The following is an 11,478-nucleotide window of genomic DNA, read 5'->3' on the forward strand; positions in this document are numbered from 1 at the left end:
TTGGCTAGATCATTGGTGATCTCAACGAATTTAAAAAGACATTGATCTTAGTTATTCTTAGACTAAATAAGATCTTTGTGTTATTCTAGTTTTCCGGATATTCTCAGAATCAACGGATATCTAGTTCTATCTTATAAAGCTTCCGTTACATCAGTTGGAATCAGAGCGGGTTTTTTTTGGTTTCTTAATCAAAACTCGATTCTGGAATCATGGAGAATTTGTTCGTTGAAAGTGAAGAAATCGTTTACATAGAAATTATTGGCGATCCTGTTTATGATATCTACTATGACGATAACATAAACTTCATCAACGATCAGTTATCAAGAGACGTGGCTGTAAATCAAAGTCAAAGCATGATATCAAGAGAAGAAGTCCACGTGTGCAGCCATTCCAAGCCCATTGAAGGTGTGTTCGTAAGGAGCATGGAGATATCAGGGGCTTTGTCTCTTTATCATAACGAATACATGAAGATAAAATTTCAGATCCTTGTGATGTGCTTTGCTATGGTAGATGTGAAGATCAAATTGATGGTGCAAAAGAATTATATTATTTATTTGATGGATATTATCGATGGAAGGCCATGGAAAAAGAAAAATATGTGTGTCATGGTCAAGGTTTGGGGATCGAAGACCACGGTTAAGATTCGAGGAATCCTCTTCAACCCGGAGAGAATGATGCAGATAAATATTTGGGATATTTCTAAGTATTTATTATTTAATTTATTACTTATTTAGATAATTATCTTTATTATTTTAGGTTTTATGATGTTTTTATATATAGCCGTCTAGGCTTAAGTTTGTATTCAGTTTATGAGTTTATTAATAAAAGTTAAGAGATTTCTCTTTAATCCTTGTTTTCGGCTAGATCATTGGTGATCTCAACGAATTTAAGAAGACAATGATCTTTGATATTCTTAGACTAAATAAGATCTTTGTGTTATTCTAGTTTTTCGGGTATTCTCAGAATCAACGGATCTCTAGTTCTATCCTATAAAGTTTCCGCTACATCAATTGGCTCTCCTGGAGTCTATGTCATATACTTTTGATCTTTTAAAAGGTTTTATATATATATGTGTGTGTCAGTGTGTGTGTTATTTTTTAAAGACGTTTGTTATTTGGAAATCAACAACAAAACAAAAATCCATTCACATAACTATTCTTTATATTAATAGATTTCCAATGTCAAAGAACATAAATTATTGTAGATTAATGAAAATCTATATGCAGCAGAGTTTTTAGTTTGTATGTATGTTAAGAGTAAAGTTGTTCATCAGAAACATAGCGCAATGTAACCATTTATTTTGAATCTTTGTAGTTGAGATAACAATGTATGTTATATTGTCATAAATGAAATGTAAGTATCATATGAGATTTGATCCATTCGTAATAAACAAAAAAAAAACAATTTAGTGGTTTAACAGTAACAGACCACAGAAAAAAATCAACATAAATTAGAATCAAAACTTGGTTTCTAAAATTTCACATTATTGTTGTCCTGGCACAAAACGACAGCCTTTCCCTAACGTTTTCACATCAGAAGACATGCATTTTTAGTGTCTGTATATACACGTCGTATAAATCTACTCTCTCTTTTCTCGGTCTTTCACTATATATAGCTACGCATTTTAGTATAGTCTCACAACAATTTTCCAGAGTGAGAGAGAGAGAGGGAGAGAAGAAGATCACACTTAATTTCCTCTTGCCTCTCTTCTTCTTCTTTGATTTTTCTCGGTAATACATAATTTCGCTCTCCGTTCTCAGAAAATAATTTTGTTGCTGTTGTTATTCTTGGTTTCTCCGACTCTTTCCACTTGAACCAAGTTCGACAGGTAAGTAAATCACTCCATACCTTTTAAAATCTTGTAGAGTATACTACAAAGATGTATATACATACACATTTATATATATATAGATATCTAATGATGAATATGGGGAAGAAAACCCTATATCAAGAAATGAAAAAAAGAAGTTTTTGAGAATTAGATATATTTAGGCCGTCATAGTCGATTAGTTTTTAATGGAGTTTCTCAAAATATAGTTTAGCATTGAAAAATATTGACCATCAAGAAAATGACATGTTTGCTGAAAGTCTCTCATAGAAAAATCGATCATATTCTTCTCTTTTCTTTTTCTTCAATTTATGTTTTTTTTTTATTATATTGTTTCTAAGAAACTCATGGAACTACTCTCCCATTGTGCATGCTCGTAGTTCTCTAATCGCTGTCGCATTTGCATAGCTGTGTTAAACAATTTTTTCTAAAACCAATATGAAGTTTTGATTGGAGGTTAATTTATCTTTGTGACATGTCTATATAAGTAATTAGTATAATGTTTAATTTTTGTTCATAGAAATTAAAGAGGGGGGAAATGAGTAGAGGTGGCGGAGAAATGGAAGAGAGACTGCTAAATGCGTCAGAGACAGAACAGAGGAGAGAGAGTCTCTACTTGAGAAAGAAGATTTGGAGTGAAGTAAGAAAGATGTGGAGAATAGCTTTACCATCAACTTTGTTCAGAGTGATGTCGTTTGGTTGCATAGTGGTAGCTCAAGCCTTCATTGGCCACTCCAGTGAAACGGGTCTTGCTGCTTATGCTCTCATTCAGAGCACTTTCATTCGTTTCATCTATGGTGTTATGGTAAGCACCTTACAGTCCATGATCGGTTTAAATCCAGGTGACGACATATCGACATCTCTAGTATATATCATCATATGTTAGAATAGTACAAACATTTCTCATTATAAAAATAATTGTAAACGGAAACATGCATAACACAAAGAAAAGTAAGGAAAAAAATACTTTTGTGAAAACACTAAACTAAAACGTGGTGGTTGATTTGAAGGTAGGAATTAAGACTTTTTCTTGTGAACCTTTAGGTTCACCAACCAATAGAAAGTTGTTATTTTAGATCTAGTATATTTTAATTAAGGAAACAAAATAACTTGCCAAATTATATTATGCTTTTAAAATAAAAAATAAAAAATTAAATAAATAAAAATAACAATAGTTCTAAAAAAATATTATTTAAAAAAAATATTTATTTTTAAGATTTAGAGTTTAGGGTTTAAGATTTATAATTTAGAATTTATCCAAATGTTTAGTGTTTTTCCAAGGGTTTAGGGGTTTACCCAGGGATTTAGGGTTTACCCAAAAATTTAGGGTTTAGTATTTGAGTTTAGGGTTTAGTATTAGAGCTTAGGGTTTAGTGTTTTGTTGACAACATGTTTAGTGTTTTTCCAAGGGTTTAGGGGTTTACCCAGGGATTTAGGGTTTACCCAAAAATTTAGGGTTTAGTATTTGAGTTTAGGGTTTAGTATTAGAGCTTAGGGTTTAGTGTTTTGTTGACAACATTTTTTTTTTTTGAATTCGTTTTTTATATATTATTTTTATTTATTTTTAAATTTTATTTTGAAAAAATAATATAATTTGCAAGTTATTTGGTTTCCTTAATTAAAAGATACTAGATTTAAAATGACAATTTTCTATTGGTTGGTAACCCAAGAATAACTCTTAAATGTTCTAATATATAGTAAACGGGAAAAAGATTAAACATCTATTTCACATCGTTTATTGCAAAACCAAAAATAAAAAAATAAACAACGAATGAGTATCGTTATGATGGAAACAATATTGTATGATTGAAACGCATGTGTGTATAAAAAATGGTTTTTTTTTTTGTGTTAGGCCGGTATGTCGAGTGCGACGGAGACGCTATGTGGACAAGCATACGGAGCACAACAATACCACATGATGGGGATATATCTACAACGTTCTTGGATAGTAGACACCTTTACAGCCACTCTCTTTGTCCCTTTCATCATCTTCGCGGGTCCTATTCTTCGGTTACTTGGCCAAAACATTGAGATCACCAAGACCGTAGACGAGATCTACCCTTGGGTCATTCCTTATCTATACAGCATCGTTTTCACCATGACAATCCAAATGTATCTCCAAGCGCAGATGAAGAACGCCATCATAGGCGTTCTCTCGACCGTAGCCTTGGTTGTGGACATTGTGGCCACGTGGTGGTGCGTGAGCGTGATGGGAATGGGAATCCATGGTGCGCTTCTAGGACTTAATATAAGCTCGTGGACAGTGGTAATAGCCGAGTTTGTGTACGTGTTTGGAGGGTGGTGCCCGCATACTTGGACAGGCTTCAGCACTGCTGCTTTTGTTGATCTTTTCCCAATGCTCAAGTTATCCATTTCCTCTGGATTCATGCTTTGGTAAGTTTTTTTTTCAGGGTAAAACATGATGACTAATGACTCTTCTTGTGTTATATTTATTTATTTTTATTTTTTTGCTTTGGACAGCTTAGAGTATTGGTATATGAGCATCATTGTCTTAATGTCTGGATATACAGAGGATGCCAATATTGCAATTTCTGCATTTTCCATATGGTATTACTTACAATCCTCACGAAATTAAATATCTAATGTTATTATACCATTTAAAAACTACATCCTCAATCCATTTTACAGCCAATATATATACACTTGGGAGATGAACATAAGCTTAGGCTTGTTGGGTGCAGCATGGTATGTAAACTATCTACACTAATTTTAAGATATTTTGTATTAGATTTATTTGTTAATACTATATTATATGTTGCAATCTATTAATCAATGTAGCGTACGAGTAGCAAACGAATTGGGAAAAGGAGATGCCGACGGAGTGAGATTCTCGATAAAAGTGGTGCTTGTGGTATCAGCGGTGATTGGTGTGTTATGTTCTATTCTGTGCTTAGCATTTGGTGGTCAGATTTCGTATTTGTTCTCCGATAGCCACCAAGTTTCAGACGCAGTCGCTGATCTCTCCATCGTCCTTAGCCTATCCATACTCTTAAACATCGTCCAACCCATTCTCTCTGGTTAGTAAATACTCAAAACCCTTTTATTATATATATATATATATATATATATATATATTAATATAAGGTATAAGTATAACTAAAAGTTCTATTCTAACCACAAAAAATACTTTTGAATATAAACAGGAGTAGCTATTGGAGCAGGGATGCAGAGTGTGGTAGCATTTGTGAACTTAGGAACTTATTATGGAGTTGGTATTCCCTTTGGGTTCATCCTTATCAACATTTTCCGTTTTGGTGTTAAGGTCCGTAACTCTAAACTCTTACATGGTTTCACTAGTTATTAGTTTTTTTTTTAATGAATGTTAAATTTATTCAACTAAAAAACTATTTTACTATGAATATTTTTTTTTGTATCAAAGTGTAGTTGGAAAGGGAAAAAATTTCTTAAAAGAATTTATATGTCAATTATTATTAGTTTATAATCATTATAAAAACTATTTATATTCTAATTAACCAATATTGTATTCGTTTAATTGCAGGGACTGTGGTCAGGAATGCTGGTTGGAGTTGGTATTAGGGCTGGGCAAAAAACCCGGATCCGAAAAACCGAACCGAACCCGATCCGAAAAAGTAGTATCGAATCCGAACCGAAATTGATTAAATATCCGAATGGGTTCAAAAATTTGGTATTTAGAGAACCGAAACCGAACCCGATCCGAACCGAAATATTTCGGGTACCCGATTATATCCGAAATTGATTTATATACCTATATATATTAATTATTTTTAGATTTAATATATATTAAGAACATCAAAATATATAAGATACTTTTAACTTATCCAAAATACTTATAAATATATACAAATAGTCAAAAGTAACATGGCTAAAATAGCTAAAGTATACTCAAAACACCAACAATACTTATTGATTCTCAATCCAAATATTCAAACCAAACCAATTTATATGTTAATTTTAGGTACTCTGACATATGCTATTCAAATTTATATGTAATATATTGTTTTGTTTATAGATTTTGAGAAATTTAAAGTATATAATGAATTTTAAAAATTTTAAAATAATTTAAATGGGTTATCCGAACCCGAACCGAACCCGCAAAGATCCGAACCGAACCCGAACCGAAATTTAGAAATACCCGAATGGGGCTGAAATCTTTGAACCCGAAAACCCGAAACCCGAATAGACCCGAACCGAACCCGAATGGGTACCCGAACGCCCACCCCTAGTTGGTATGCAAACGTTGATATTGTCTTATGTTATTTACAAAACTGATTGGGAAATGGAGGTAATTTACTTTGTCTTTTACTCCTTAATTAATTCGATTGAGCACAAACTCAATATATTAAAAGTTGAATTTGACCTAATTACAGGTTAAGAAGACGAACGAGCGTATGAAAACCTGGACTCTAAAGTCACCTTCTGTAGAACCGAGTACTATCACGACGAGAGATGAAGAGAGAAAGTGATTATACATATATATTTAAATCATTTAAGAAGTTTTACAATATTCTTTTTATCGTTTGAAATATAATATTTACGGTGTTCTGTAATTTCTTGCATTCGCGTAAGAAAACAAAATACCTTTGTTGAGATTGCATTATTAGGTTAGTGCAACTCTCATAACTTTGAAAAAGAGGTTAATAAGGTTCAGATTTCTTAGAGCATGATTAATAGGGGTGCTTAGAGGGGGAGTGCTTAGCAAAAAAATTAATATAATAGCGGGTGGGACCCACACAAAAACTAAGCACCTGTGTTTATTCTGTTTAATTAAACACCGGTGCTAGCACTGTTTCACGGGCCCCACTGATACGTGGCGGCTCGCGATTGGTTTGTTTTTAATTTTTTCTTTTTTAAAATCAGAAGAAAAAAAAAAAAAATTAAGCACCCCATTTGGGGTGCGTTAATGGTGCTCTTGGATATCTTTTTTCTTGTTTTTTGAGCAAAAGCTATCTTTTTAGCTGTTTTGTTTTAATATACTTTGAGTTTTGATTGGATATATATGTATTTTGATTGTGGAAAATTTGAATTGTTTGAGTACTTGTAATCATGGGTTTTGAAAAGAACTCTTATATACTATATTTCAAAGTTTACAAGAAGTTCAGTACCTTACCATTTGATAAGAAACTCATTTGTTTATGTCAAATCAAAGCTAAATTTTTAGTAAGCTTACATGTTTTCTTCTTTCATCCCCATTTGAAATTGTACAAACAACTTTAAAAGAAGCGCCATTGTTAAATTAAAACACGAGTGTGAATCCTATAATAACAATTAACCTAATGAAACTGTATATCCAAAATCACGAGGAAGCACTTTCATGACATTCGTATCCTTTTGCAAATCACAAAGACAAAACATATGATTATTAGCTCAAATTAATTATGTTGAGGGAAAATCTCGAGCTAATCATCAAGAATCTCCATCGTTCGGACACAAATGCTCAATGAGAAACAGCAAATCGCTAGCTATCTTGATCGTCGAATACACTGACAAGAATCCAATCCTTATCACATGTGGTTATTAATTTTCTTTGTATAAGAGAGATACAAAGCTATAAATCATGAAAATAAAGATAATGAAATCAATGGCATGCAGCATCCTCCAATACCACCCACAGATTTTAATTGCAGTATGTTTTATTTGTTGTCTTTTCCCGTGTAATATACAATATTAAAACAAAGTTTCAGAATTATTTGTTCTATATCAAAATTTATAAGACAATGTATCCACCTTAGTTTCTAAGCGTCGAAAATCTCAAGATTTACAATGATTAGTCCAACTCTGAAACATGATGGCTACACAGCTCTCAGACTAATATGACCTCAACGTTTCATTATAAATTTTCTTATCGATGCAGTAATAATTTTTTTGGCTGCTAAATGTAAATATCATTTAAAAATGAAAAGTTTAATTTTACAAAGCAAAGAGGTAGAACTATTTTTTTCTGCCAAAAAAAACAAGAAGAAAAAAACAAGAGAAGCAGTACGTAGATAGGTGGAAGAAGAAGATTGGGATCATCTAATCCATAATTCCATACCGTCATTAAGTTGTGGAAGCTTTGTTTATGTCGACAGGAGGTGATGATGTTGCGGTCTTGCGGATGTCCCTGTCGAGCTTGAAGATGGTTGCAGGCGTGAGGAAAGTGTTGTAGTAATAGATGTTACCAATCAACTTCAATGTTTTCAAAAACATATGCATGAGAATTACAAATATATCTTTATATAGTAAAAGAAAATATTGTTCCATTCCTTTTTTAATTACCTTTTCCCCTTTATCAAGCAAATCCATAATCTTTCTCGCATTATGGTACTGAAGAACATACTCTCTCATGTTCGCGCAGTTTAACAAAGATGTTTATGTACAAAATGGTGGTAACCAGTGAACAGAAATATAGTAATGAAACAACTTGGAAGATAAGAAAAACATAGCATCGTAATGAACGAACCATGTAATCTCGTGAGTAGACGCTACACATGCTTATACAAAAATATAAAACCAACATTGGAAAAACCTAGCATACCGACGGTAAGTTGGAGCTAATGGTTTAGTGCTTGGAATAGTTCTATTGCACCCCTAGTTCGATTTCCGTTGGGAAGGATGCTTTACGCTATGTCATTGATATCAGCGCCCGTTAATCATGACTCAAAAAAAACCTAGCGTATATGTATATGTACAGACTATTATGTGAATGTAACTCTAAAAAGATCAAATTCATAAACTAATATAATTCACAAGTTAAATCAAGTTTCGATCGTTAAATAAATTTAGAAAACATCACTCGTACTCGTAAAAATTCGAGCCGAGCTGGATTAGTTTATAAATTTTGATTTATTTTGACATTCTTAAATAGGTTTTGGAGTTCGGATTTTTGGGTCGGGTTTGGGCCGGTTCCTCTCGAGTCGAGTCTTTCGGATCTTTGACATTTAGACACAATAGGTACTTGTAAATTTACGACGCGAATTGCGTTAGTTTTTTTCGGATCCGGATCGGTTCGAGTTTATAATTAAAACACCTCTGAAATACTGCCTGGATTAACATCATCATGTCATTAATAAAAAAAATTTCAACTGAACAGTATTTATTATTTTTGTATAACTTTGTTATAATTATCTCTTTAACTTGATGTTTTATCGAGATATAACCAAAAAAAAAGGACAATAAAAAAGGAGAAAGCTGGTCTTCATTCAGGTCACACGGGTCTGGTCTTCTTCCTCCAAAAATAAAACCTCAAAATTTTGGGAAAGTTTCAATCTTTCCTTCTCCTTCTTTGATCTCGCAGAAGAAGAGGAGGACACGATTAAAAGATTGAGCTCGGATACTCAGATAATGAAAGGGGCAGGTGTTAAGAAGAAACCCCAGGTGGTGAACGACGCTGGTGAGGCGGAGACGGCGGTGGAAACAGCCGGAGGAAGCGGGAAAAGAAGTGGAGACGGTGGGTTTGGCAGTGACGACGGCGGAGGTGCAGATTCAGTTCTCCGCGAGATGGGTGATGATAGGCGTACGGAGGACGAGGAAGAAGAAGACGACGAAGACGAAGAGGATGAAGAAGACGGAGGAGGAGGGAAAGAGGAAAGGCCAAAGCTTGATGAAGGGTTTTTCGAAATCGAAGCTATTCGTCGCAAGAGAGTTCGTAAAGTAAGCTCCTTTTTTTTTTTCCATTACATTGTTTGTTCCTTACAAAGTTGTCTCTTTTATTCATTTGTAAGAAACCTAACTAACTTAGCAGAACATTGAATTCTATGAGGGAAAGAAATCTCCTTTATAATTAAGCAGAATCTAATTCAGTGCTTGCTTTAATGTTTAATATGTTCTTATCTGTTTTATGGGTTTGATTGTAGGGAAAGGTCCAGTATCTAATTAAATGGTGAGTTCTTTCAAACCTACACTCAGTTTCTTGATCAAAACATATGCTTTTTTTTCCATTGACATAAGTTTTTAAAAACTCTGGTTGTTGTGTAAGGCGTGGATGGCCAGAAACTGCCAACACATGGGAGCCTAAAGAGAATCTCCAGTCTATCGCTGATGTTATAGATGCATTCGAAGGAAGGTAAATTGCATCTTAATTTTATCATTCTTTTTTCGATTGGTTTGTTTCAAAGTTATATGAAAATTGCTTTCTTTGTTTTCAAAGTTTGAAGCCAGGGAAGCCTGGAAGGAAGCCAGGAAGGAAGCGCAAACATCATGGAGGTTCTAATTCTAATACTCAGTTGAAGAAGAAGCAGCAACGTTTAATATCTACTACATCACATGATGCTTCTGAGAGATCAGACTCTTTCACATCTCTTAATAACTCCAGCCTTCCTAACATTCGTGGTCCACTTAACGACCTCTGCGGTTCAGGAGATGGGGAAACTGCTTATGCAGCAGCCAACCAAGTTGAAGCTAACAGCAGGAGGAGTGTTGGGATGGTTGGAGAGGAGAAAGATTACGATCCAACCCTTAGCGAGCTGAGGGGACCAGGAGGCGTTGATAATGTTAGACCAAATGGGCTTCTCAAGGTTTATCCTAAGAACAGTCAGTTCATAGGTGCTAAGCGGAGGAAGTCTGGTTCTGTGAAAAGATTCAAACAAGACGCATCCACAAGTAACAACAACAACAACCACACAACAACAGCTACTAATGATCAGAATGTGACGCAAGAGTTGGCTACGTTAGACTCTTTTGGTGGAGTCGCGAGGATAGGGAACGAGTATCCTGGTGTGTTGGAGAATAACAATCTCTCTCAGAAAAGCAAGGTGGAGGAGCTGGATATTGCGAAGATCCTCAAACCGGTGAAGTTTTCTTCGTCTGTGACGAACAATGTACAAGACGTGTTGGTGACCTTTTTGGCTCTGAGGTTTGTCTCTTCACTCTTGTGGTCAATCTTCACATTTGAATTTTACTTACTTTGGCTGCTACTACTCATAGGTCTGATGGGGAGGAAGTGATGGTTGACAACAGATTCCTCAAGGCTCACAATCCTCTTCTGGTAATTTAATATTTTCATAGCTCTTTTCTTGTGCGTTTTTTTACTCATTAGGAAGATTCTAAAAGCTTCGTCTGTTTTGTGTTTTTTTTGTTGTTGACGCCAGCTGATTGAATTCTACGAGCAACATCTCAAGTACAATCCCGAAAGATAAGAATTTGTTTGTATACAGGACTTGTAGGTAGAGAGAGAAAGATTTTAAGTTTTGTCTAGTGTAGAGTTGATGTAGTGGCAAAGTTGTATTCCCTGGGAGGTTTCAGGTTTGTATTTGCTTTTTAGTTTGGTGGAGATTTATTATGTTAAAGCTTTGCTTGTTCAAAGATCAAAATTCATGACGCTTTGATGCTATCAAAATATATAAGATCAAATCGATATATACTTGTGTTTACAAAGTTATAACAAATAAACAACTTTCACTCTGGTGTAACCTTGGGTTGATGTAATTTGGAATATCGCTTTCGAGCTGAAGAAACAGGAAGAAACTTGATCCTCTTGGGATTTGGTTGCTTCTTTACAAGTAATGTGCCTCGTGTAGTCTTCTTTTCGGAACTCTTGCGTCATCGAATGCTTCTGAAAACTCCAAATCAGGACTGTAAATGTTCTCAGAGAACAGTAGTGAGGATGAGCTGCTATCATGCTCTTGTAACATGTCTTTAAACGTAATGAGGTGCACCCCCACATTTTTTAA

General features: G+C 34.3%; 2 protein-coding genes across 2 annotated transcripts; both read left to right on the plus strand.

The window, feature by feature from the left end:
• Positions 1 to 1,622: 1,622 nt before the first annotated feature.
• LOC106313682 (protein TRANSPARENT TESTA 12-like) lies at positions 1,623 to 6,492 on the plus strand. Its single transcript, XM_013751568.1, has 10 exons — positions 1,623 to 1,828; positions 2,349 to 2,633; positions 3,681 to 4,222; positions 4,310 to 4,396; positions 4,478 to 4,534; positions 4,628 to 4,866; positions 4,993 to 5,111; positions 5,349 to 5,379; positions 6,058 to 6,113; positions 6,199 to 6,492. Exons 2-10 carry the CDS (start codon positions 2,367 to 2,369, stop codon positions 6,292 to 6,294), a joined length of 1,494 nt encoding a protein of 497 aa, XP_013607022.1. The 5' UTR covers positions 1,623 to 1,828; positions 2,349 to 2,366; the 3' UTR covers positions 6,295 to 6,492.
• Positions 6,493 to 8,989: 2,497 nt separating this feature from the next.
• LOC106313214 (chromo domain-containing protein LHP1-like) lies at positions 8,990 to 11,127 on the plus strand. The gene is made up of 6 exons (XM_013750971.1): positions 8,990 to 9,460; positions 9,664 to 9,689; positions 9,786 to 9,872; positions 9,957 to 10,661; positions 10,733 to 10,793; positions 10,897 to 11,127. Exons 1-6 carry the CDS (start codon positions 9,152 to 9,154, stop codon positions 10,942 to 10,944), a joined length of 1,236 nt encoding a protein of 411 aa, XP_013606425.1. The 5' UTR covers positions 8,990 to 9,151; the 3' UTR covers positions 10,945 to 11,127.
• The last annotated feature ends 351 nt before the right edge of the window (positions 11,128 to 11,478 follow it).

This window comes from Brassica oleracea, chromosome C9, assembly GCF_000695525.1.
Source record: "Brassica oleracea var. oleracea cultivar TO1000 chromosome C9, BOL, whole genome shotgun sequence".
Taxonomy (NCBI): domain Eukaryota; kingdom Viridiplantae; phylum Streptophyta; class Magnoliopsida; order Brassicales; family Brassicaceae; genus Brassica; species Brassica oleracea.